At 39.0% G+C, this 27,748-nt stretch overlaps 3 protein-coding genes, 2 long non-coding RNA genes, 1 other non-coding gene and 1 pseudogene across 7 annotated transcripts in view; 4 read left to right on the forward strand and 3 right to left on the reverse strand.

The window, feature by feature from the left end:
• Positions 1 to 554: 554 nt before the first annotated feature.
• Positions 555 to 1,425, reverse strand: LOC148878995 (uncharacterized). The gene is made up of 2 exons (XR_016104092.1): positions 1,014 to 1,425; positions 555 to 781 (listed from the first exon to the last, which is right to left on the reverse strand). It is a non-coding gene; the product is annotated as an uncharacterized LOC148878995 (long non-coding RNA).
• A 2,003-nt stretch (positions 1,426 to 3,428) lies between these two features.
• Positions 3,429 to 5,018, forward strand: LOC148878996 (uncharacterized). Its single transcript, XM_088973764.1, has 4 exons — positions 3,429 to 3,607; positions 3,765 to 4,117; positions 4,335 to 4,927; positions 5,010 to 5,018. Exons 1-4 carry the CDS (start codon positions 3,429 to 3,431, stop codon positions 5,016 to 5,018), a joined length of 1,134 nt encoding a protein of 377 aa, XP_088829890.1.
• Positions 5,019 to 5,055: 37 nt separating this feature from the next.
• On the reverse strand, positions 5,056 to 5,856 carry LOC148878997 (uncharacterized). The gene is made up of 2 exons (XR_016105421.1): positions 5,534 to 5,856; positions 5,056 to 5,382 (listed from the first exon to the last, which is right to left on the reverse strand). It is a non-coding gene; the product is annotated as an uncharacterized LOC148878997 (long non-coding RNA).
• A 1,393-nt stretch (positions 5,857 to 7,249) lies between these two features.
• On the forward strand, positions 7,250 to 7,322 carry TRNAA-UGC (transfer RNA alanine (anticodon UGC)). Its single transcript has one exon. It is a non-coding gene; the product is annotated as a tRNA-Ala (tRNA).
• A 348-nt stretch (positions 7,323 to 7,670) lies between these two features.
• LOC148878999 (protein ETHYLENE-INSENSITIVE 3-like 1a) lies at positions 7,671 to 9,561 on the forward strand (annotated as a pseudogene). Its single transcript, XR_016105422.1, has one exon. The product of XR_016105422.1 is annotated as a protein ETHYLENE-INSENSITIVE 3-like 1a (transcript).
• Positions 9,562 to 19,322: 9,761 nt separating this feature from the next.
• On the reverse strand, positions 19,323 to 20,111 carry LOC148879000 (uncharacterized). Its single transcript, XM_088973780.1, has one exon. It carries the CDS (start codon positions 20,109 to 20,111, stop codon positions 19,323 to 19,325), a length of 789 nt encoding a protein of 262 aa, XP_088829906.1.
• A 5,798-nt stretch (positions 20,112 to 25,909) lies between these two features.
• TPR10 (ankyrin repeat family protein) overlaps positions 25,910 to 27,748 on the forward strand; it is a 39,599-nt gene continuing 37,760 nt past the window's right edge. The window contains exons 1-3 of the mRNA XM_088960358.1: positions 25,910 to 26,095; positions 26,226 to 26,288; positions 26,419 to 26,589. Of these exons, the coding sequence (XP_088816484.1) occupies positions 26,065 to 26,095; positions 26,226 to 26,288; positions 26,419 to 26,589 (265 nt within the window). The 5' untranslated portion in view covers positions 25,910 to 26,064. The remainder of the gene's footprint in view (positions 26,096 to 26,225; positions 26,289 to 26,418; positions 26,590 to 27,748) is intronic.

Genomic DNA, 27,748 nt, shown 5'->3' on the forward strand with positions numbered 1-27,748 from the left:
TAATAAAGCAAAAAAAGTGATAATGTAAATTAAATGTGTTGAATATAGATGCAGTCTTAGTGTCTATTGTTAAACGAGTTAAAAAAGGTAAAGGATAAATTTCTTAAAGGTTTAACTAATTAATTATGTGTATTTTTACTGTTTAAAAATTGAATAATACTATCCTCACTGTTGAAAGGGGAAAAGAATAACATCGCTTGGAGACTTTAGAGACTTGGCAGGAAGGGTTTCTGGTTTCTGGTTTCTGGTTTCTGCGGCTAAACACTAGAAGTGTTCTGAGCTTATGAACACCGTTGCCGCTTCTAACGGCGAGAGGAAAGGGTCTGCCAGTGGCGGTCTAATACATATTTACACAGATATAAATCTACTAAATAATGTAGTTCAGAAATGATATCGGCGGAGGGAGAAGAGCTCAGCCACTGCTTTGGCTCCTTTTCTTCTTCGGAGTTTGGTAACTTCTATTGGGCTTTTCTTTGGGGCTAAAAGATTATAGATCGATCGGATATCTAGAAATGGTGAGAAAGAAATGGAGCATTCGAGACCTACCTTCTCCATGCCTATAAATCTGGAATACATTCTCTACTAAATTCATCGTCGATTACAATCTCAAAAGCCTTCTCGTCAGTATTCCAATCTTGGTTTCATATTCTGTAATCAAAACCCAAGTTTCTGTTAAGTCCAGCATTTCTATGCTAAAGACAACACCACCAAAGAAGAATGTCGCTCATTCCTAGCATCTTCGGCGAACGACAAAGCAGGGAGCATGTTAAGTCCAGCATTTCTGCAGATTAGTGGAGAGAGGAGCAGGGAGCATGAAGAAAACGACAAATAGCACCGGGTGGAGAGAACAGCGGCAAGTTTTTAAGGCGATTTAGATTGCCGGAAAACACAAAGATGGAAATCTCAGATTTGTTGATCTGGGGCTTTTGGAAATCTCAGATTCTCAAAAAAGAAAAGATTTCTCAAAAGTTTTCATCATCCAGCTTGAAGAGGAACGCAAAGTGGGGTCTTACCTTATTGGTCTTGCCGTTGAGGATGATGCGGGGTCTTGTCTTCGTCATCGTTTTTTCAAAAATCCTCATCAGTCTTGTCGCTGAAGATGATGTCGCTGCAACCCATGGAGGGTTTGCATGACGCAGGTCCTCCTTTGTTCGTGAAGAAGACCTATGATATGGTCAAGGACCTGGCAACCGACTCAATTGTTTTCTAGAGCAAAGCCCACAATAGCTTCATTTTTTGGGATTCCCACAAATTCTCGAAGTGTTCTGAACTTAGGATTACCACCGCCCTACAACAAGGTTGGAAAGAGGCTGCCGGTGGCGGTCTAATCAGAGCGGTGAACAGTGGAGAAAGAGGGAGGGAGAGGACTGAATCCAACAGGAAAAAGGAAAAAGAAGGGGAGAGAGAAAGAGAAGGGATGTGGAGGGTAAAATTGGATTTTAAAAATTATATACATAATGTGCAATAAATTTTGATGAAATATTAACGGATCTTGTAAAGATAGAAAGATAGAGTTAGTTAATTGTTGAAAACAGTAAGGGTTGATCAATTTTTAAACTTAAGGGTATATTTAGTCAATTAATTAATTCATAAGATTAATTTAAAAAATTTATCTAAAGATAAATAATCCAACAAGTAAAAAAGAAATAATTCAAAAACATAAATAGTCCGACAAGTGAAGAAACGATTAAAAAACTTAAGTAGTCCAACAAGTGAAGAAATGAATTAGTGGATTGGTGATTAGTATTCGACTTGGCTTGCTGAGGAACTACTTTCTCTGGGTAGCATGTTTTTTTGAGAACCTACAAGAAAAAAAAAATTGTTTAGGCAAAAATGGTTAATTTCAGCTAAGAACTTCTTTCCTCTATCGAAGCAACATTTGGAATCAAGACAATCAATGTTGCTTTACTTATCATATATGTCCAAAGGATAGATAGGAGCAAGTCTAAAAGCCACACTGAACAAACCAAAACAAAATACAAAAACTTCCAAAAAAAATCACCTGAAAATACCCATTTTCCTTCATTCATGCCATATGCAACCTCTAGTACAAAAGATTCTTTCCATAAACTTGTATCTTCATGGCAAATAATTTAGAAATATGTAAAATAATTAAATAGGAAAACCTTAAAGATTATTAGCTACCCAACTTCAGCTTCAGCCATTAAGGAGCCCCAAACCTCCTAAAGATCTTATTTTACTAAACGACAAAGCAATAAGTTTTTACACATGGTTGAGGTTTGCATTTTGAGTTCCAAATATAGGGTTCATTCCGAGTTTGCATTTTATTGAATTTAAGAATTAAACATACTGCCAAGATAATTAGGTCCATAGAAATAAAAGAAATAAGACTAAAAAAATACCATGAAGATAGTGGTCCATAGACACATCTGTCGATTAAGAACAAAAACAAACCATCCAGAATTCAAATATTTCAGCATACAAAATTCAATCCAAAGACATAAGCTGTAATTTATTTAAAAAGCAAAAAAAGCAAAAAATGTAAAACATAAATACAATCCAAAAGTTTTTGTTCATTTCATCACTTGAAAATATCAAGTTTTTCTTCATTTCTTATTTTACATTTTGTTGTTAAGATTTATATTTTACTTTTTATTTAATATTTTGTTCTATTAAATATATGCCAACTTTTTCTTATTCAATAAAAAGAATATTTCAACCTAAACTAATGGCCTGTAAATTTGTTATTTGAATATATATATATATATATATGACAAGTATATGGAATAGACATACTTTCTAAAATATAAAGAATTATGTTGGTAATTTAGGAAATGGAAATATAAAATATAAATAAAATCCAAAATTTTCTTTCCAACCTAAACCAATGACCTATAAATTCATTACTTGATAAAAAATATGACAAATATATCAAATAGACATGATTTCTAAATTATAAAGACATAAGTTGTAAGTTATTTAAAAAATCAGAAAATATAAAACATAAATAAAATCCAAAAGTTTTTCTTCATTTCTATCACCTGAAAATATTAATTTTTCTCCATTTATGTGATATACAACCTATACTATCAAGTATTTTTCTTCTTTACCTGGAAATTGCTAATAACGGCACCATCCGCCCAATTCTTATTCATTCCATTTCTCTTGACCCTGAAGTATTTATCTTCTTTACCCAATGCCCCCAATTTTAGAACCTTGTATATCTTTCATATTCCTGATCAGCAACATGAAACCATAATTTTACTGATACAAGTGAGAGAAACCCCAACCATGTCAAATGTTTGAAACAAAGGAGACCATATGAAAAAAATAGCCCAAGGGCTAACGCTTACAGCCTCAAAAGAAGTTGGACCAAGTTTTACAATAGTCCCCAAACCTAGTACCCATATTTCTTGTTATCTCATCCCTTGCTAAAAGGCCAGACATTTGTTGATCTGGGTGACCACATGAACGAGTGGTTTATGTTGGATGACAAACTCACTTCTCCATTTAGGAGTCTAAGTGAACCAAAGCCTCTTTACCTTGCTGCAACCCAATCTGTTACAATTTGGCAGTCTCCTTCCATAATGAAATTGTTCCAATATTCCGATGTATCACTTCTCATCCAAGGCTATGAATTGATCAGGTGGAATTAAAATATTCGGATCACATAACATAATGTCTCAAGACTCAACTCAATCACATTCGTACAAGGGCAAAACATAAACAGTGAAGTAATAAACATGCTTTTGGTGGGCACAAATTGGAGGAGTTATATTCAGCAAGGGTACAACAATTGGCAGGTTATACTATGCGCACCCAAGTTCTGGTGAACGATACTATCTTCGCATGTTGCTATATGTAATACGTGGTGCTAGGCATTGGGATTACTTGAAGACAACCAATGGCACTCACTATGATACATACAAAGCTGCATGCATGGCATTGGGATTACTTGAAGATGATAACGAATGGAATCACGCATTGATGGAAGCATCTAACCCTCATGATTTGTGGCGAAAGCATTGGACCCACTTATCAGACGACTTACAATACAAGGCATGTCAAGAATCTGGCAACATGAATTTTAGGCTGTCTCATGAACTACTACAAAATTGGGCATTCAATGAACTAAACATTATTCTCAACCGGAGTGGTAAGTCGCTAAAGGATTATCAAGGAATGCCAGTGCCATTGCATGAATAGGCTTATTTGGGAAGAACTATCTTATGACACTACTCAAATGGCAATTGAGTTCCACCACTTACATTTTGTCTTAAACTCACAACAAAAGTTAGCGTTTGATAAAATCATCAAAGCCGTTGACACCAAATAAGGTGGTTTTTTCTTTGTTCATGGAAGCCGTGTAACAGGAAAAACATTCCTTTTGGAGGACATTACCTCCAAAGTTATGATCCACTGGCAAGATTGTACTTGTAGTGGCAACATCGGGTATTGCATCGTTACTACTGGAGGGCGAACTGCACTCTCAAGATTCAAAATTCCAATAGACCTTCATGAAACCTCAGTTTGCTCTATTAGCCACCGCTCAGCACTAACTGAGCTACTGAAAGCTACAGATTTGATAATTTGGGATGAAACACCAATAGCTCATCAACATGCATTTGAGGCCTTCGATCGTACAGTGAAAGATTTGATGAAAAGCTCTACTTTAGATGCAAGTAACAAGCCATTTGGTGGTAAAACAGTTGTTCTAGGTGGCGATTTTCGGCAAATTTTGCAAGTGATTCTTAAGGGATCTCGTGAAGATGTCATTTCTGCATCATTGCAAAGATCACAGTCCCAATGTGAACTTCTAGAATTGACTATGAATATGCGCCTCATGCATCATACCGAATGCACAAGTCATCTAGGTGAAGTTTCATCATTTGCAAATTGGGTGTTAGATGTTGGAAATGGAAATATAACTGGAGTTCAAATTGATGAGTTTGGAGAAGCAAACTGGGTACCGTTCCCTCCTGATCTCTTCGTCGCTGATGAGGGTCGTGGTGTTCGGCCATTAGTTGAAAGAATATTCCCAAACATAGTTGAAATGATTGGGAACCAGTCGTATATTTATGTGAACGAGCAATATTGTCACCGACAAATGATGAAGTTGATGATATAAATGCACGATATTCAAACATACTATTAGCCATTTAGGAGACATGCCCCACAATTATCTAACCTTATATCCACCTGAGTATTTGAATTCTTTGGATTTCCCTGGGTTGCCATCTCATTGGCTACAATTGAAGATAGGTACTCCAATTAAAACTTAAATCAATCAATGGAACACTACTAATAATCCATAGGTTTGGAAGGAACATAATTGAAGCAAAAATTATAGCAGGGAACCATAAGTTTGGAAGGTATCCTCCTCACATTACTTCAAACATGTGGGTGTGTACCTGCATAATACTGTGGAATGTGAAATCAGACTTGGCAAAAATAATAATGAAAAGTGATGTGAGGAGGGTACCTTCGTGCAGAGAAAGTACTTAATATACATCAGGGAAAAATCAAAAGTGAAATCAGACTTTGGAATGTGAAAGTAGAACAGGAAACCTACACCGTTGTCACAGCCGAGATGGAAAAACACCGGAGTAGAGAAGCCACCAAACTCACCACCAACCAGCATCAGTAACCCTCGAATAGGAGAAAAAATATTAGGAACCACAACGCAACCGAGACTAGAACAAAATAAAAGAAAAAATGGCATGTTGAATGCACCAACGCAGAAGAAAACTGGCAAAAAATAATGCCCTCCTTCAACGAAGAACAACACCAGCAACTTAAAAAATATATATATACAAAAAAACTCTGATCAACCGAAGAACAACACAGAGAGAACCAGAGCAGCAATATGAAGCAAAATACAAAAGAGCTTCGTACGGAGAGAGAGAGAGAAGAGATGGTTTCAGCCTAAAGCCTATGATTCGTTGAGCCTAGAGCCTACACCCTAGACCCTAGGATTGATGGGTTCAGCCTAGAGAAAGAAGATGGGATCAGCCTAAAGCTTATCTAAAGCGTAGATTATGAGCCTTTGTCCACCGTCCATCGGGCTATCATCGGCCTATAGTCAATCAGACTATTCATATTGAGTGTTGTACTTAGCCTTTGTTCATTGGACTATTGTCCATCAGATTATTCAGTCCATGGGCTATTCAGTGTTGTGCTTAGCCTTTGTCCATCAGAGTATTCTCGAATTCTCTCACGCGAATTCCTCCCACACGATACAGGTTCTCGAATTCTCTCACGCGAATTCCTCTCACACGATACAGGTTCTCGAATTCTCTCACACGAATGCCTCTGGCACCGCATGCAAAGATTCTATTTCCTCAACGTAAAGGGACCGAAAGATTCTATTTCCTAAACGCATAAGGCTCGTCCATGCCCCATTTGGCAAAGGATTAGGGTTGAAAGGGGGTGTGCCTACTTAATTTCTCGCAAAAGAGACATCCCTAATCCTGGCCGACTTATACCTGTATGTAGAGGGGGAGGGGCTTCTATTAGTTCTTTTGCAGGCCCATTTCAAATTGGACTCCCTCTATTATCCGGCCAGTCTATCCAACCCGAGCTCAAGGCGTTGACGCCCTAATTGAATGTTGTTGTATCTCCACCTGGCAATTTTTTAACACTTGTTTGTGTGAAAGACGAAGTAGAGATCTATCTTTGCTTTATAACGAGACATAGATAGAGAGATAGAGAATGAGAGATTTGTCAATAATTGAATGTTGTTGTATCTCCACCTGGCAATTTTTTAACACTTGTTTGTATGAAAGACGAAGTAGAGATCTATCTTTGCTTTATAACGAGACATAGATAGAGAGATAGAGAATGAAAGATTTGTCTATGTATCGCTTATCGTACTGAAGTTATAAAAGAAATTTTCAAATTTTACATAGTTTTTGAATTCAGTACATTATACTAAGGTCTTGTTCGCTTTTTGGTAAGTTATTTATTCGGATAAATATAAATACTTGGGTAATTTTTTGTTGGGAAACATTTATCTGAGTAAGTGCATTTACCCATGTTCTTTTATTTTCCAAGTAAATAATGCAATAATCATTTTATCCATAAAATTTTATTATTAAAAGTGACATATTTATCCCATTCAAGTATTGACCAATTTCTCCATCTCTCAAAATCTCAAAAAAGAACGCCTCCTAAATTAAAGAGCCCTCATAACATGTTTTAGTGATATTTGATGATATAGTTGTTTCATTGAAGTTTTTACGTAGATTATACATTTCAATAGTAATTAATACGAAAAATTAAACGAGTTGGGGATGTAGCTCAAATGGTAGAGCGCTCGCTTTGCATGCGAGAAGTACAGGGTTCGATCCCCTGCATCTCCATATTCTTTTGTGATATTTGATGATACGATCTATTCGTTGAAGTTTTTACGTAATATACTTTGCAATAGTAAATAATACAACGAAATAAACGAATTGGGAATGTAGTTTAAATGGTAGAGCGTTCGCTTTGCATGCGAAAGGTACAGGTTCGATCCCCTGCATCTCCATATTTTTTTTATAGCGTTTTTTCGCAATCGTCATTTTCGAATGCTAACAAGGGTAAAATACAAAAACCTCCCCTATAATTTTACTTTTAGCAAAAATGTCCTTCTATTTTTGAAAAAATTAACAAATACCCCCTCTCGTCGATGCCTGATGAATTCCTTAGTTGATTCTGTCTATGACCATTTCTTATTTTTTTGGTTTGGAAAAGGTGGGATCTTTTCTGGTTTTCTTTTGTTTACGAATCTGTTCGTTTTTATTTTCAGGGTGGAGATCACAATTTATTCTCGACTTGAATTTAGTTCTCCTTGAACAGAAAGCTGTACAATTCCACTAATTTCCAAGAAAAAAGAGAGACGGAAGGGCAGTCGGAGAAGTTGGCTTGTTTCCTGGAGTTGATTGTGGGTGCGCAACAGTGATGATGGGGATGTTTGAAGAAATGGGTTTTTGTGGGAATCTCGATTTCCTTGCCCCGTCAATAACGATAGGAGAAGGAGATCCGGTGCCGGAAATTGAATCGGAGGCCACTGTGGAGGAAGATTATACTGACGAAGAGATGGATGTAGACGAGCTGGAGAGAAGGATGTGGAGGGACCAGATGCTTTTGAGGAAGCTTAAAGAACAGAACAAGAGTAAGGATGGTGTCGATACTGCAAAGCAGCGCCAGTCCCAAGAGCAGGTGCGGAGAAAGAAGATGTCGCGTGCTCAAGATGGGATCCTGCATGCTGAAGATGATGGAAGTCTATAAAGCTCAAGGCTTCGTTTATGGCATCATTCCTGAGAAGGAGAAGCCTGTGAGCGGAGTCTCCGACAATCTTCACGCCTAGTGGAAGGAGAAAGTCAGGTTTGATCGCAATGGCCCTGCCTCACGATGTAAATCTGTTCAATGTGGGGACGGGGTCAGCCAAGGACAAACTTATGGTTCCCCTGCCTGCTCCAATAAAGGGTGAAATTAGCAGCACAGAATTCAACAGGAAGAGGAAGCCAACTGATGAACCCATGGCAACGACGGATCACAAGATATACAACCGTGAGTATCTTAGGTGTCCTTACAGTGATTATCGCCTATGTAAACCTGACAGGAGTTCAGGGAATAACCAGCATGCAAATAGCCCCTATGAAAACGTCCGTACAGGGTTTGGAATCTCTAACTTTGAGATTACTGAAGATAAACCAGTAGTTTTCTCTCTGCCACTCGAACAACCCAAGCCAGCTGCTCCACCACTGAACCCAACCCAATCGACTTTCAGCCTCTCAGGACTTGGGTTGCCAGAAGATGGACAAAAAACTATCAGCAAGCTTATGTAATTTTATGATAGCAATCTTCAGAGGAATAAGTGCTCTAATCTTGGAAATGTTGCTGCCATGGATGGTCAGAATTCTGAGCCGCAACCCAAAGTTCAACTGGAGGAGAACTTCTATGGCCAAGGGCCCGCGATAGGAGGTAACATGTTTGAAGAAAACAATATGCCTTCCGAGCTCAAGTTTCTCCGGCTGATTTGTTTTGGTCGAGGATAGAAGGGGAAGAAATTCGCTCTGGACCACTAATTTCCGGTTATGGTCTTTAGAGGTTTTAGAGTTTCCTGGAGGATTATTTATGACTTCCGGCCAGCCATTGCTTCCATCATCTACGGACTTCATTGAAATCCGAAAATCCAGAGCGAATTTCTTCCCCTTCTGCCCTCGACCAAAACAAATCAGCCGAGAAACTTAAGCTCGGAAGGCGTGGATATCGCGCAAACTGGTCCGTCCGTGCCCACCATCGATCTTTGTTGCAGAGTGAGATGGTGTATTGGAGGATCTCCGGTGCCAATTTGATGGTCTGGGTATTGGAAAAAGTGATTTGTCTGAAGTGAGAAGTGCACCGTCATTCTGCCGCTGTACGTTGCGAGGAAGAAGATGTTTCCGTCTTGGTTTTAAAATAAATTATAGAAAAGGCTTTTTATACAAACTTGAGGAGAGGTTTTTGTATTTTACCCTACTAAAAATGGAACAGCCCGATGTAATCTTGATTGTTCCCCTGCTTTACAAGACTTAAAAAAAGTTATTTTGGATACCCTCGTGAGATGAGTTTCTAAGCTCCTTCTTATTTTTTCATATTGACAATCTCCCAGTCTTGATTTTATTAATGGGAAGGAAGGATTGTACGTCAATTACCAGATACGTCGTGACATCGTGCCAGCTGGACAAATTTTGCCTTGTGAGAGAACCGTTGGAATCTTTTAGTTTGAAATGAAGAGTTAAAACATGTTGCAGCATGAGACCTTACCAGTAACCATGTATATAGTCTATGTCAGTATAAAGCTCTCCTTGCTTAAATTTAATAATACATTAATAAATATAATATTATTAATGAAAATTAATAACAACAATTAAAATTATCAAAAATGTATTTATTTTAAATCTTATTCTTATTAATTTAAATTCTATTTAAAAATAATAATGGCTAATAAAAATATGGAGGAAAATTTATGCTACTGGAAATATAAGATACAAGGAGGGTTTTGACCAATCAAAATCCATCATGATTCTGATAAAAAATCCACCAAATTGATTACCTATTATATGATACTATGATACTAATATAAATTAAAATCCATTTGCATCCTACATAAAAATAATAAATTAAAAATTTTGTTTAAAAAGTATTAAAAATAAAAAATATATATCCCAATTGAAAATGTAGTTCCTTCTTCTTCAATTTTACTTAACAAAGCATGTGCTTTGCATAGATCATACCATGAAGCTTGCAAAGCCTTTTCACTAAATTTCCTCATAGATATAGCACTAAGGCCCCGTTTGTTTACTAGTATCTTGTGCACTAGGGGTAAGTTGGTCAATTACATATGCTACTATGATGGAACTAACGGAGTCACGATAACTGAATTTTTCAAAGAGTACCAACTACTTGAAAAAATTGATACCATCCTAGAGGGTAGGTAAACTGCTTAACCGTCGTGGAAAATACTATCTATTAACGCTATGTTTGGTTTGAAGGAAAGAGTGAGGAAAGGAAGGGAAATGAAGGAAAATCTATATAAGATTTGTAAAGGTTTCCCTTCCTTTCCTTAATTTTCCCTTTAAACCAAACATAGCCTACGTGAAAACTTAGAAGAATTATGGCATTAAAGTTATTCGGACAATTTTTGCCTAAAAGATATTTGCCCAGGTAAACATGAACGAGGCCTAAGGGATAACCCTTTGGAGTGCCTTTTATTTCTTAATAACTTGATTTACTTTTCTGTTTTGTACATTTTCACTTGTAAACATTTTAATAGAATTTATGCGTTATCAATCAAAAAAAAAAAATGTTTAGAAAACTAACAATTTCTGTATATTCCTCAAGTGGTGAGCACATATGAAAGTTATTGAGCTAGTATGGTTCTTAAAGCTCAGTTTGAAAAGAGTACAAATATAAATATATACAGTGTAAATATATATAAAATAATACAAAATATAAGATTTTACACTTTACATATTTGTATTTATACTCCTTAAAAGTTAAAATGATTGAGGTGCAAGCTTAAGGGGGTGTTTGACAATATAATTTTGTTTTTGAAAAATAAAACAACTGCTACATCATTAAATTTCTTTTTTATTATTGCTGACATGACAGTTATTTTTATTTTTAAAAACAAAATCAATCATATTATCCAACATGCATAGATAAATATCAGAAAGTCACATGGGAGAACAAAAAAAACTAATATTCAGTATATATTCCTTGATCATAATTGACTACAAAATTTCTGCATTTATAAGTTTACAATTTTGAATGGAGTAAGAATGTCAACAAACTAAGCATAGAAAGATGCTTAATCACTTCTTTTCCTTGACCAAGGGCAAAAAAAAAATATCTTTGAGCTATATAATGATGGTTAGTCTTTGAAGAGTTTTTTCTTAAATAACTCCATGGCAGGTATTATCAAAATGTATACTTAGCCCATGCATCGCGGGTCCCTACAAGTATGTACATAAAAATATTGAGAACATCCTATTTTGATAATGCTTGCACAACCCTCCCCCCAAATATATATAATAAAAAAATTAAAAAAACAGATGATGTCTCCATTATAGGGGTGCAACTTTGGGCGGATTAGTATTGGGGTTTTGTCACAGTAGAAATTATTAACTTTGACCAACCAGAGATTTTACCCTCAGGGCGAATTATGACGTTCCATTGTTTGTAATGGTTGGAGTAATACTTTTGTCATTTTATTTGTTTTGGGATGATCAAGAGCATGTTTGTTTGTCGAAATTTTGCCGTGCCCAAAATCAAAATCACTCCTTTGATTCAATTTGGAAAGAGTAAAAAATGCAATTATGTACACTGTAAATACATATAAAATATAAGATTTTGCATTCTATATATTTGCATTTGTACTTCTTTCAAATCCAGCCAATTTAAAATTGTACTAAAATGGAAAAAGATCGATTCGATCCATTGATCCATACCACCTTTTGGGCTGCTAGGCTTGCCTGGCCACTTTAGAATTTGTTTTGAATTCAATTTTAATTAATTAGGTTGTGTTTGGTTGCAATACAAATAAATTTGCACTGATGCAAAACTATAGTAGTGCAAATAATTTGAGTGTAAATTCTCACTTATTTTTGTTTTAAATCTTAGTTTATTTTGTTTAACTACAAAACAAATGAAGTAATTAAATTATTAAGATATGAAGTAAAATAAAGTGAAATCCAAAACAAAATTAAATGAGAATTTGAATATATATATATATATATATATATATATATATATATATATATATATATATTGATGTTGCTCAATCTGAAGTGGTGCACGAACTGAGGAGAGCAACCAGATAGTCATTGTTGGCAGGGCATGGCTGAGCTACAAAGACAAGGCTGCGCTTCAAGACCTGTGATCAATGAAACAGAAGTCAGATGCCCAAGGAGTTATCCCCGGGTAAGAACTCCGACGTTCAAGTTAGTAGGAAGTGGTAGGATGGTCGGGCCGAGCTATAAGGAGGTCGGTCCGAGCTAAGCGATCTAGGTCTCAGAAGTTGGATCCCTTACCTCGAGCATGGAGTACCTTTTATAGCCAAAGATCTGTGTCCTAGTCAGATTGGGCTTCTGAGGTCATCGGGATGAAGTTAGTCGTCGAGGTATTCGAGATAGAGTCCCATTACCCCACAGAGTCATCTTCCTTATTCCTTTTTATCTGTAGTTGTGCTCATCCATATGACGTGTAGTTGACGTGGCTTAAAGGATAAGATGGGGTGCCACAGTAATAGCGTAGCTTAGCTGAGCTAGCCTGTCATGGTCGGGTGGCCAAGCTAGGCCGACATGGCCGATGACATGGCAGGGTGATAGTTGGGCGGCCACATGTCTCGTAGGGCCAGCTCAGCCATGACCCGAACACCACTCCCCCAGTTTTGAAGTTGATGAATGAAGTTTCCTAGGTTCGTTGCCCAACTGAGGAACTTCCGAGCATGCATATCGTCCACGCCGCGTTGGTCGTTGCCGAGGAGTCCTCCGATCGTCGGCTGCAAAACTTAAATAAGAACCAAAATTTCGATTCCTAAACCACTCCCCCAGTTCTGCTGTCGAGGAGGAGGAATGCTCGGCTAGACTACTGCACAGCCTTGTGGCCATAAGCCACCTAGTCCAAGGATTTGTGTCAAAGGCTGGACCGGTACGGCAGGTCTCCACATCGAAGGTTGGATCGGTACAGTAGTTGAACCGATGCAACTAATGGGCGCAACTGTTGTCTGTCGAGGGTGCCGCTTCGATTTCTGAAGCTTTCTGTCGTACGTTATTGGTCGCATCGGTTGGCCTTCCAAGGCGTTGTCAAGGGTGCTTCATCTGCACCATTGATCTCTCTTCGATCTGTGCCCCTGATAGTTATAAAAGGGAAAAGGGGTCCCCCTTCCCTATCCTCAGTATCGCTTGCAAGAGTTTGGCATCCACTGCTCGGCGAATTCACATAGTTCGGTAGACAGCTCGGTAGCTTTAGTTTTTCATCTCCACAAATTGCCCGGTATGTCCTCTTCATCTTGTCAGTCCTCTTCCTCATTCAGGTCCTCCAGTAGTTTTGGTTCCATCTCTTCTCGCGGCTTGACCTACGAGCCTGAGCTGAGAGACTTTGTGGCTGCCGAAATTGAGGAAGCTGAGGCTGGTCCCTCTGGGATGGAGACGGAGTTTCCTCTTCGGGCAAGTCACCGATTCGACACCATGCTCGACGTCTTGAGGCCTAGGGATATGGCTAAGATCCAAGCTTCATTCCCACAGAATACCAAATAAGTGGTTCGTTGCCTGGGGAGATGGCCATTGATGCTCAGCCCGATGAGCTATGTGTTTATGAGCACAACTTGAAGGCTGGGCTGAGGTTCCTGTTGACCGAAGAGTTCGCCGAGGTGCTAAACTGGTATAGGATATTGCCAGTGCAGCTAATGTCGAACTCCTTTAGATTTTTGCTCGGCCTTATGTCCTAGTGCGTCGTCCGCGATATCGAACTGACCTTGGGGATGGTGAGCTTTATGCTCCAACTAAAACACCACCAACAGGGGTACTATTACTTCTCCACCCGACGGAACATTCGGTCGTTGGTCAAGGCCCCTTCTTCTGTGAAGCACTAGAATGAATCATTCTTCTTTGTGTGAATCCCCAGGGTCTCCCTTTTCCTGTTAAGCTACGGGGGCCGAGCATGATCCATGAAATCAACATTATTGCATACACATGCTCGGAGCATGATCCATTAAATCAACATTATTGCATACACATGCTCGGAGATGTTGATGCTCATCGGGCTGATGGAAAGGGTGGCCGGTCTGTTTCCTTTTACTTTTGTTTGTGAGTTGAATTTGCCTTCCTATTTTGTACTTATCTTGGGTATCCTACATTGCAAGTGTGAGCATGGCCAGCGAGGAAGAAATTGTTCGTCAGATGAAGGCACTCCGACAAAGGCAAGAACGAGCCAGTGTGAAACTGGAGGCTCATCCTGAGACAGAAGAATGGCCACGATCCGAAGACAGGATGACTCATCGGTGAAGAAGAGTTCGACAACGAGAGGTCAAGGAGGACGACGTTGTCGTGGTTGACCCCAAAGGGGTCCGTTGTCCCACTGGTGCGTCAATAACTGAGGCAGAAAGTAGTTCGGGGAATCATGACCATGTCCATAGCTCGGGAGTCGGTCAGGGTCAGTAGCGGAGACTTGGAGTGTGTGTTTCATTAGGTCTGCTACCCAGGTAAATCCTCTTCTCCTTATTCCTTATGTTTTGCTCTCTTTTTCGGTGTACTTATCATATTTATCTGCAAAATGCTTGTGCAGTGGTCGCGCTGGTTGATCTTTCTCGAGATGTTCAATCATCGTATGAGCGGGAACACTCTAAGTATCTGTGGCAGAAGGCCTAGTTGGATGAGCTCCAGGCTGCTAGGGAGCGGTCAGCCGCGCTGGAGAGTGAGGTGGCCGAGCTAAAGGCGCAACTGGCTAAACAGGTTGGTCTTGTCGGAGAGCTGAAGCGGAAGATTGTCGAGCTCAAGGCTGAGCGGGACAAGCTAGGTAGGAGGCTGCTGAGGAAGCCATCAATGAGTACAAGGCATCGGAGGAGATGCAGTTGCACATGGACGAGTATGCTGAGGCCTCCTTTGTGGATGGGTTCAACCTTTTCCGACAAAGGATCCTTCGCCGTCACCCAGAGTTAGTCGTTGAGTCGCAAGGTTGGGATGCCTTTGATCCAAATTCTCCGCAGGGGTCCACCGAGGGAGCTGAAGATGAGGCCGAAGTTGTTGTTGGTGCTACTAATTTTGTCGCCGAGGACTAATCGGCGGCCTCCCATGTTTATTATTTCCTGTGTTTGTTTTTTTGTGTTGGCTCGGTATGTCGAGCCTTAAACATGTAATAGACCATCTTAAGTTGAATATCATCTCTTCTTCACGTTGACTATGTATATGCCTCTTGTTGGTGTTGCTATACTTGTGCATGTGCATTTTTTTTTAGTCAAAGCATGCCCGACTAGGCTATTACGCGTACCAAGCCGAGCTACGCCTTGGCATCTTGTTACTTGTACTATTTTTCTTTCGCTGGCCTAGGTGAGGCCGGTCGGGCTACTATGTGGGTCGAGCAGGCTATGCATCAAGTGTCCTCTTCGTACTTCACGATTCTAGTCCACTAGTCAAGGTATAGTCAACGAGGTATGGTTAGCGTCCCCAATCCTGTGCTGACTGAGGTGTAGCTAGCTAGGCCTATGCCTCGACGTCCCCATTCATGTGTTGATTGGGGTGTCATTGTCCGAGATCTTTCAATTTCTGAGCTCTCAGCCATAGGACGCTCAATTTCTAGTCTCAGGAGCCTTTGGGACCATTCTAGGGCTAGCTGACAGGAGTGCAGAGTTCCTCAACCACACCCTCAGGCCTTGGTGGGCGGGGGCGTTCTTCCTCCACGTTTAGACTCAGCTGTCACGACTGAGTCGAGTAACTTGCTTGGCAATGTGTTGCCGAGCTGGGCGTAATGGGCTCAGCCGTTTGAGGATCGGCGAAGTCAGCTCAGTTGGCAGCGTGACTTAGCATGTGTGTGTGTAGTGTGCACGGCCATTTGTGGGTCTATTGGTAGTACATCCTGAGGTTTCTCGAGTTCCAACTCCTCGTAATTTGTTGACCTTCGAGGTCTTCAAGTCTATAAGTACCTGGTTTGAGGACTCTAGTGACCCTATACAATCCCTCACAGTTTGGTCCGAGCTTTCCTTCTCCTGGTGTGAGTACAATGACTTTGCGCAAAACAAAGTCGCATGTCTTTAATTTGCATCTTCTTACCTTAGAATCATAATGTCGTGCCATCTTTTGTTGTTGTGCAACCATCTTCACATGTGCTCGGCCCCGAGCTTCTTCTACCAAGTCCAACTATGCGCGTAGATCTTCGTCATTCTGTTACTCGTCAAAGAGCTTGATCCAAAGGCTTAGGGAACCTATCTCCACGGAGATCATGGCTTCGGCCCCGTAGGTCAGACTGAAAGTGGTCTCTCCAGTGGCAGCTCGCAGAGTCTTCCTGTAAGCCCAGAGAATTCTCGGCAGCTCCTCAATCCATCTTCCCTTGTCCTGATCCAAGTGTGTTTTTAGGCCGTGTAGTAGGATGCGGTTGGTTACCTCGATCTGCCCATTGCTCTGAGGTCGGTTTACCGCGGTAGTCCAGTGATCAATCCTAAGGTCGGAACAGAGGGCCTCGAACTTCTTGTCGGTGAACTGTGTTCCATTGTCTGTGATGAGCACGCACGGGACACTGAAACGGTAGATGATTCCCTACCAAAGGAAGTCCTGGGCATTGTGGGCGGTGAAGTAGTCCACTGCTACGAGAAGGAACCTCTTCTGCGCGACCGCAATGAGGGAGGGGCCGAGGATGTCCATTCCCCATTGGTCAAACGACCATGGGCTGGAGGTCGGTCTCAAAGGGGTCGTAGGCTGGTGATGTAGATTAGAGTGATGTTGGCAACTATCGCACTTCTGGGCTAACTGGGCGGCATCCTACTTCATCGTTGGCCAGAAATACCCCTGTCAGAGCGCCTTATGGGCTAGTGTGCATGCATCGGGGTGATTTCCGCAAATGCCCTCATGTATTTCCCTAAGGATGTAGTCTGCCTCGGTTGGGGGGAGGCACCTCAAGTAGGGAAGCATGTGGGAACGACGGTAGAGTTGACCATGTATCAGGCAATACCTGGCTGCTCTGTGTTGGAGTCTCCTTGCTTTTGCCCAATCCTCCGGGGAGGTGCCCTCTCGAAGATACTCAATTATGGGGTCCATCTAAGATGAGCCATGTTGCACTAGAAGGATGAAGACAGCTAATGGTGCGATGCTCGGCTGGGCCAGCCTGTCTAGCCTAAAAGTTGAGTCAAGGTCGGTTTGTGGCGAGCTGGTGAGCTTTGAAAGGGCATTGGCTTGAGCGTTCTCAGCTTGAGGGATCTGCTGGATGTCGAAGTGCTCGAGCAGCTGAATGAGCTCTTGCACCTTCTGTAGGTAGCTCGCCATAGAGGGAGTCTGAGCCTCAAACTGGCCATGGATTTGGTTGACCACGAGCTGAGAGTCACTGAACGCCTTGATTCATCATGCCTCGAGGTCTAAAGCAAGGTGGAGCCCAGCAATCAGGGCCTCATACTCAACCTCATTGTTGGATGATTTGAACTCGAACCTGAGGGCATGTTCCAACACTATGTCGTCTGGGCCGAGGAGGATAAGGTCGGTGCCGCTGCCCTGTTGGTTCAATGAGCCATCAACATGGAGGGTCCATGTTGGGGGCAGTAGGGCCGGTTCCTCCATGGTAAATGTACATTCTGTAATGAAATCTGCCAAAGCCTGAGCTTTAATCGTCGGTCGAGGTGCGTACTTGATGTTGAATTCACTCAACTCCACGCTCCACTTGACTAGGTGGCCTAACACCTCAGGTCTTTGTAGCACTTGCTTGAGGGGCTAGTTGGTGAGTACTCGAATGCTATGGGCCTGGAAGTAGGGTCTGAGTTTTCTGGCTGCGATGACAAGGGCTAGAGCCCACTTTTCAAGGTTTGAGTACCGGGTCTCTGCGTCGTTAAGGACCATGCTGGTGTAGCAGATCAGCCCCTATACTCGGTTCTCTTCTTTGAGAAATACTGAGCTGACGACCGCATCCCCAGCCGAAAGGTAGAGCAATAGCTCATCTCATGGGCTTGGCTTAGTCAAGAGGGGCGGCGAGCTCAAGCACTACTTTAGTTCCTGGAAAGACTGCTCACACTTTTCTGTCCAATGAAAGTCTTTTGACCATTTAAGTGCTTTGAAAAAGGAGAGTCACCAGTCCGCGGACTTGGACATAAACCTGCTAAGGGCAGCTATTCTCTCGATGAGCCATTGCACTTCTTTGTGGGTCCGAGGGGATGTCATGTCAAAAATGGCTTTTATCTTCTCCGGATTTGCTTTGATTCCTTTATGTGTTACTATAAACCCCAGAAACTTGCCAAAGCCAACCCCGAAGGCACACTTTGTCGGGTTTAACTTCATCTTGTACTTTCTAAGTGTGTCGAAGACTTCACAGAGATTGCCCAAGTGGTGTTCGGCCTTTTTGCTCTTCCCGAGCATATCATCGACATACACTTCCACGTTACTACCGAGCTGCTCTTTGAATACCTCATTCACCAGTCGATGATAGGTAGCGCCGACGCTTTTTAGGCCAAATGGCATTACCTTATATCAGTACAAGCCGCAGTCAATGATAAAGTCCATTCACTCTTGGTCATCCGGGTCCATCTGAATCTAGTTTTAGCCTGAGAAGGCGTCCATGAAGCTTATGAGCTCATGTCCTACTGTTGCATCGACGAGCTAGTCGATCCAAGGAAGGGAAAAGCTGTCTTTGGGACATGCCTTATTTAGGTCGATGAAGTCGATGCAGATTCTCCACTTTCTGTTGGCCTTCTTCACCATCACTATGTTGGCCAGCCAACCGGGGTATTTGACTTCCCTAATGAAGCCAGCATCGAGCAACTTTTATACTTCCTCAGCGATCACTTGTCATCACTTTGTGGCGAAGTTTCTCTTCTCCTGCTTCACTGGTTGGTAACTGGGGTCGACGTTTAGTCGATGTGTGATGACTTCAGGATCAATTCCAGGCATGTCCTCTGCCGACCAAGCAAATATGTCAGCATTATTCCTCAATAGTCGAAGAAGTTCCTCTCGGAGGTGGTCGCCTAGCAAGGAACCAACTTGGACCATCTTTTTGGGGTCTTCCTCAAATAGGGGGACCTGGACGAGGTCTTCCACGGGTTGGCTGCATTGTGCCTTTACTTTGTCACGCAAGTCATATGCTTCCACCATCAATGTCTCGGTCACTGGACGTGGTCCTCAGTCGGATAATATATAGCAATGTCACGTTGTTTTCTGGTCCCCGCACGCCACCCCTATTCCATACTTGGTTGAAAATTTCATGGCAAGGTGGTATGTTGAGACTACGGTCTGCAGGGCGTTGAGGGTCGGCCTACCGAGGATCATGTTGTAAGAGGGGCAGCGTACCACGATGAAGTCTACCATGTCCGTCGCAGTCACGTCATCGTCTCCGATCAAGAGGGAAAGAGTTATCCTCCCAGTGGGCTGGAGGGACTCTTCTGAAAATCCCATCAAGGGAGTGCTAACTGGTGCAAGCCGCTCTCTGGCAATGTCGAGATTTTCGAATGCATCTTCAAACAATACATCGGCTGAACTCCCTGTGTCAATTAGGATTCGACGTGGCTCAAAGTTGGCCACTTCGGTTGTGATGACCAAGTCGTTGTCGTGCGGTGTCTGGACCCCTCGGAGGTCGTCGTTAGTGAAGGTAATAGATGTGCCACGCCTCTTCCTATGACCTTGATCGTCGATCTCGTATAGCCGAACATATCTTTTCCATCCCGAGCTGCTTTCTCCTCCGGAGGCAGTTCCACTAGATATCACATGGATGACGCCAGTTGGAGGGCCTCGGGGCGGAGGTTGCTGAGCTTCATATGCTCTTCTTTCCTCTTGGGCTGACTTCTCCGTTCTATCTACGAAGCCGCTGAGATAACCGCACCTAATTAGATCTTCGATATGGTTGCGTAGGTCGAAACAGTTCTCCATATCGTGGTCGTAGTCCTTGTGGAACTCACAATATTTGTCTCGATTCATCTTGTTACTTTGGATCTTCATCTTCTCGGGCCACCTAAAATAGTTGTTGGGTTTTGTACCCAGTTCATTATATGCACCGTTATACACATTATATACATCTACAAGGTTATTACATGTTATAATTTTATTATTTTAATAATAAAAAAAGTTTTGGCTGAAGAGCACCAGGCATGAACAATCACTATTTCTCTTGAATCCAGGTATTTTTCTCCATCTTATTGAATTTAATGTACAGTTCGAACACTAGGTTATTACACGTTAAAATTATCAGTCGAGTAAAGAAGATGAATAAAAACGGATTGGCATTGACCCATTTTCATTTTTTCTTGGCGGGTTACACGCTGGGTTTTGTACCTAGTTCATAATATACATCGTTGTACACATTATATACATCTACAAGGTTATTACACGTTACAATTTTATTATTTTAATAATAATAAACAATGATAATTATTATCGGATCTTTTTTCAATGAAGAATTATTATTGGGTTACACGCCGGGTTTTGTACCTGCTTCACTATATACACCATGTTATACGCGTATAATTTTACCAATAAAAATGTTTTATGCGTATAACATTTTGCAAGGTTATTACACGTGTATAACACTTACAAGGTTATTACACGTGTATAACACTTACAAGGTTATTACATGTGTATAACAGTTTGCAAGGTTATTATTTTATTTCACGTTTAGATTTATAAATTAAATATAAATTTCAAATTTATATTTTAAGTTTATAAATTACAGATTTAAAATTATAAATATAAACATTTATTTTTCAACTTCCTCTAAATGGAATTAAATATAATAAACGTAAAATGCATTTCAAGTTTATATTTATATTTTATGTTCGTATAAATAAAATTTATATTATATTTGATACTGTAACTAATATAACCAAATTTTAAACTATGATTAATAGTGGCCTATATTTAAATTAAGTTTCCAATTTGAATCATATATGTAAATATAATTTAAGCTATTAATAACAGAAATTTACATTTAAGACCAAAAAATATCCAAAAATTTACCAAAAATAAATTACCATTATTTCCAACAAATATGGTAGATTACCGAAATTCAACATAAATAACCATTAATTTTTGAATTATTGTTAAATTATTCTATACTTGTTTTAAAAATTAAATTTTATTTAATTGTAATTATATTTAAACTATAATTAGCATTAACTATACTGATAAATATATTTAAATAGAATTGAAGTTATAAATAAATTAATGGTTATCAACGATAAGAAGAAAAAGTAACAAAAATTGTCACAATTTGTAGAAAATTTAACAAAATGTCACAATTGTCACATTTAGCAGTAACATATTAACAAAATTTGTCACAATTAGTATTCAAATTACATTTAATTACCAAAAGTATATTACCAGTATTTCTGAAAATATGACAATTTTTAGAAATTAATGGAAATACCATAAAATTACAAATAATTAACAAATTTGTCACAATTACTGAAAATTATCCAAAAATGTTTCCAAAAACTATGATTAAGAGTGATTATATTTAAATTAGAAAATTACATTTTAATTACCGAAAAATGTCATAAATTATTAAAAATTACCAAAAATATCATAGATTAGTAGAAAATTACATTTAATTACCAAGAGTATATTACCAATATTTTTGAAAATATGACCATTTTTATAAATTAATGGAAATACCATAAATTGTATGGACAATGTGTCATTGAAGCATATTATTTTTGTATAATAATATGTTTACTATTATTTATTTTTATTATTTCGCTTTTCTTTAACAAATCCTATGCATCGCATGGGTCTCCGCTAGTTATACCTTAAGGGTGATCTAATTCAATCTGTTTAATATACCATTACAGTATAAAAGAGTGCTTGATTTATGTACAGCTATAAAACTAAAATCATAGTATCACATCATATATTTTGATCTCTACATGCAAGTGTCGAGTCAATAAATTTTTTTTCAAGACCGCTCAAAAGCTAATGAACAAGGATTAATTGGGGAGGGGGCAAATGCTTATAAACATGGATAGGGGGTTACAATATAAGTAGGATTTACATGGGGATTGTGGGAATTTTAAGGCATAGGGGGCCATGGCTCCTCTTTGCCACCCTTGGCTCCACCCTTGTCTACATGCACAAGTACCTAGCACATGCCCTTAATTATTATTGTTTGATTAAATATATAAATACCCCTATTTTATCCCATATATTCTAATTTAATTCTGTTTAATGGCTTGTTCTTTTTTTTCCAAGTTAGAGAGGGGGAAGATTAGTCAATGAGATTTTAGTTCCTATTAACAAAGATATCCATGCTTTGTTTTTCATCTTTATGTGGTGTCCATGGGAAATTTATTTCCCCTTCCCACCTTGGGGAAGTTGCCAACACTTCCGTGAGACAAAATTACCCCTTTTAATAATGGATTTTTATGGATAAAATAATCATTATCATAATTGTTTGGAAAATAAAAGAACATGGATAAATGCACTTACCAAAGTAAGCATTCCCTAGGAAACATTTACCCATGTAAGTAACTTGCTACGAACATGGATGCCAACAAGGCGGGTTTGGCATGAATTTGCTTATAGTCTTCAATCATAACTTGACCCTCCAATGCTTCTACTTGTATTTGATCCAAAAAAATCCACAACTTCATCCCACCCTATAGCTTGACCTACAAATCACTGATTACCACTTTTTTTTTAACATGTGTGTGATTGTTCTTTCATTTTGTCTTTCTTTTCATTATCAATTACTAATTAGTCTTTAATTACACTTTTTTTTTATAATACATTTTGAAAAGAGAAAAAATCTTAAAGCATTCTTATGGTTTAGGAAATTGATTAACTTTACCCTTATTGTTGACATGCTGTCTTAAAGTACCCTTAAGTTTTTTGACAATTGTCTAAACCCCCCTATCGTTAACTTTCCATCACACTCTGTTTACATGCAACATCACGTGATTGATATGTTTTTTTAATTCCCAAAATACCCTTTATGGGTATAACAGAACAACATCAGGTCTCTACAAATCCTGGTGGGAGAAAATTGACAGGTTCTAGCAAGGATTTGGTGGACACCCAATTCCAAATGACATCTAAGCATTCTAATCCATTTCTCTAATCTTGGTATGGAGGAGGGGATTTGAGAGCGACCTCCATGGTGTATCTATCTTTTCACTTATAGGGCTTTGAGATTCTTTCAATTTCCCCCTTTCTTCTAGAAATGCTTTAGATGGAATAACTATAATTTTTTCCAACTTTCTCCTTTAAATTGTTATTCTTTGTGGTCGAATTTAAATTCCCAAGTGTTTATTTCTTTCAGTTTTTGTGTCTTTATCTTTGGGTGCGAGCCTTTTTGGCGATCACATTTGTGTTTGTAATAGTGGTGGATTTGTCTTTCTTGTAGTCTATTTTTTTTTTCCCAAGTGCTAGAGTTTATACAAATGTGAATTTCCATACGTGGTCTTAAAAGCTTTTGTTTTCTCTACTTACGAGATAAATCCTTTTTTCTATGACTTTTTATTGTTTTAAGGAGACTGAAGTTTAGTTTCCACAATTTGACCTTTTAGTTCAGAATTCAGATTCTTAAGAGTTTTCTTTTATTTGGTCCCAAATGGCGTTATAGGTGCCTTTCAGGAATTAATAAATTTTTTGAGATGTTTGGCAAGTCTTTTTGAGAAGATCTTTTGGTAGCTCTAACGGTTAAAATACACGTTGAGCTTTTGCATGAAGATCTGAGCAGCCCAAAGCTAGTTTGTATACCACACGTATTTCCGCACGAGAATAAAGTGATAAAGATACAAAAATCTCAATTTGAAGCTTCCCGAAATCAGCCCAAAATGGGCTTATCATGTCTTTTCAGTGCACCAACTTTTGGTGGCTACGTCTTTCTGCACGAGAATAAAGTGATAAAGATACAAAAATCTCAATTTGGAGCTTCCCAAAATCAGCCCAAAATGAGCTTATCGTGTCTTTTCGGTGCACCAACTTTTGGTGGCTAGATCTGTTACGAATCAAATGGAAAAGACTGCAACACAGTCTACACGACTTGTAAATAGCCAAAAGACTGCACGAAAAGATGCTCCAAACGGGGCCTTTATTAATATATTATGTCTCATTTGTTCTTTGCCTCTTTGGCGGGGCATAACTATAATTCGAGTCTCTGCCATTTTCCATTAGGGTTTGAATTAAAACTCGACGGAGAGTTCACAATAGTAGCAGTAGATGCTCTCGAAATCCACTCTTGGCGAATAGTATGAGCATGGATTTGCAAAAATTACAGAACTCTATTTCGGTTACTTGTTATTCTTGTTTCAAGAAATTACAGATTTGAAGAAATCCCATTACAGATTTTATAGATTTTAAGAAATTACAATATTTATTAATAATAACAACAAGAATAACCTCATTCCTCTTCGTCCTTCCGATGGTCCCATACAATCTTATGATTCTTGAAAATTTTCATTAGTTTGGTTTTACTTTGAAAATTCAAGGAACAATAAAGGGCAAAATTTGGCATTTTATTCTTTTCTATTAGTATTTAACGAATATTTCAATTATCATAAAACTTAGGGGTATTTTAAAACAATATGTAAACAATACAGGTAGAGTTAGTCAATTTTTTAAACCAAAGAGGTATTTTAAGAAATTTGCCTTTTTTGAAAACCAATAACAAAAAATCCAATAGTGGTTGTCAATGACCAATGTCTATCTAAAGGAAACACTCTTCCTAAAAGCTTCCCATTAAGATTAATTGTGGACAAATACAAGCCCACCTATGCCTTATGGTGAAGTTTAATTAATTGTAATATGGGTGATGAAAATCAAATAATAAACCACTTGATAAGAAGGGCTCTTACACCATTTTAAGGAACCCTTCAATTTAAAAGCTCAAACTATTAAATCAGGTCCCTGAATAATTTTTCATTCAGCAAGAATTCAATTATGTGTGAAAAAAAAGTAATAAAAATGTTAATTTTGGATTATTGAAATTAAATTAAAAAGATTTTTTTGGAGGGTTGGTGAATGAAGTTGGTGTTTGTAATTGTGAGGGCATGATAGCATCATGTTCGTGGCCCGGTGGTCGAGATGGTGATTCACGAAACTGGAATTCGTGCCTATTGAAGCATTGAAACCCTAACCCGATTTCACCCAAACAAACCTACCAAGACTTAAAATTTATAATATAATGTATCTAAAGTTTGAAAATTGTATTTTTAATAAATCATCACAAGTTCAAGTTTCATGTAATTTGTATTTTTAATATTTTCTGGGCTTCAAAAAAGTATTTTTTTTTCAATATTCGGTTGCAGTCCGAATTTGATTCCAATGCAATATAAATCCCGTGGACAAAGATCCGATTCGAATACAACGAATCCAATTTGGACTCGATCCTACTTATTTTGCAAGTTGCAACCCTACCTTTTTTTGTATTTTCTTTTAGACATCTGCGCGCTTTTTTACATCGGTCTCCAGAGGATTCTAATTGCAAATTAGGCTGCGCTTGTTTGTTTATGATACAAACCCCGAATTGGATATTTATGTATCCCGCATTTGTTTTAAACATAAAAAAGTAATGATTATCAAAATAAAATTATATTTTCTTATACTTTCATACTCTAAAAAGAGAATATTATTATACCTATTTTTTAAATATAAATTTGTATTTATTTGATAATTAATTTTTTTGATCAAAATTGAGTGTTTGTATGTGAACCGTATTTGCACCGATTTCAAACCAAATACGATGAATGCAAAAACGGTTTAAAATGTGAACCGTATTTACATGAACCGAAAGATGGGTAAATATGAAATGTACATATTTGCGTTGCATTGCAAACAAACGCGGCGGGGAGAGACAAAGACGAACCGTAGTCTGTAGCGGTGTAACCTAGCATCTGCGATCGTGCTCGAGTGTTTCTAGGGTTCCATCGTTTTTGTTATATCATCTGGGAGTTGAACAATGGCGCCTGATGCTTCTGCAGCTCTTGCAGGTTCAACTTAAACCAAAAGGAAAATAAATTCGGAAGTTTCAGTTCCGTCACTTACTTTCTATCTCGCTTCCACACATTGGAACTGATTCGAATATTTTTGTTTTGTTTTGTTTTGTCTTATTGATTTTAGAGAGGCAGAAGGTTCAGCAGTTCCTTAATGCTGCCCGCACTGGCAACCTCGACCTCTTCAAGAGTAAGTTGCATTTTTCTTTTTTTTTTTATTGAGCTCGATTTTCACGATATATTTACTTCTATGTATGTGTTTCTTTGTATTGTTTGAAGTTCACTTTTCGTTTTTGATTTTTTCCGCTTTACTTTATCAGAACTGGCGGCGCAGCTTGACAAAGGGCATGAATTAGCGAAAACTGTAGCAAGTGTCAAGGACGCGAATAAACGAGGAGCTATTCACTTTGCTGCGAGAGAGGGGAAGACTGAGATCTGCAAGTACTTGTTGGAAGAATTGAAGCTCGATGTTGATACAAAAGATGAAGATGGTGTGCATTCAATTTTTCCTTTTTTCCCTTTGCAGTTACTCCCTTTCTTTCGTGAACTTTTGATTTTTTATTATCGGAGATGAAATAGTTTATTTATCTTGGTACCGCACACGCAGATACACAGGCATACGCAATAAGAAAAGGGAAAGAATTCTTTTTATTTGCAACGACTGACATTTGCCTTCACTGAAACATAAAATGCTGGTTTTGGATATACTTGAATTGGGTCATATTCTGCCGAAGGAAGTTTGTTAAACTGAATTTCAACCTTGTTCACTAAACTGCACTTTCGTGATAGAAGAGGCTTTTGTTTGGTATTTGAGTTGTTTATATGAAGTTTTATTGCTGAGGTGCTCTTAATTGTCAAAAATCAAAATTTTCCCCAAGAGAATGGTTCGTACGTCAAATGGAGAATAAGTGCTCACTGTGAAGTGTACCTAAAATTTTCAATTGTATGGGAATTAATATTTACCGCATTCAAGCTTAGTTTGATCCTCTATCCCAGAGGTCCCTTGTTTCCATTTTCCAAAGGAAATTATGTCTTCTGTTGAAGTTTTAATTTGATTCCCTCACTCTTCGATGGAACCCATTGAGCTAGAATTGTAGTTCTCATTGTTGAAGAAGCTACCGCTATTCTCCATTATCTAATAATGTCATCCCATGAGCTCATTTTTCCAACAGTAGTTGTAGTCCCGTAGTTTTAGGGTAGGAAGCATGAAATAGAAATGTTTTATTTTTCTTATCCTTATATCCCTGTAACTTAGGAACATGGAACACGGAAACTGGACTGCTAGTACTTCTCCAAAAAGTGAAGCGCAGGGGTTCCCTGTTGGGATCCCGAGCGGGATGACATAAGACTGCTCAACCATGTTGGAAATACCAGGAAAAATACAGGCATTAGTTTTTACTGTAACTGGGAACTCGGGAATGGAATCATGGCTAAGTCCCCGTCAGTCCACTTAGTGACTCATATTGTCTTTCAGCTCTTCCAGCCATCTTCTAGCAGCGACCAAAACCTTCTCTGGGTCCACCTTAGGCAGTCTGGCCTTTTTTGCTAATTGGCCTGCTTCTTTATTGAGCTTTTGTAGGACCCCTATCTCTAAAGGGGGCCCAATCTATTTCGGTTCCTTTTTGGGAAAAATCATCCACAGAAAATGCA

This window comes from Nelumbo lutea, chromosome 1, assembly GCF_056320005.1.
Source record: "Nelumbo lutea isolate HS-2025 chromosome 1, American lotus-T2T, whole genome shotgun sequence".
NCBI lineage: Eukaryota > Viridiplantae > Streptophyta > Magnoliopsida > Proteales > Nelumbonaceae > Nelumbo > Nelumbo lutea.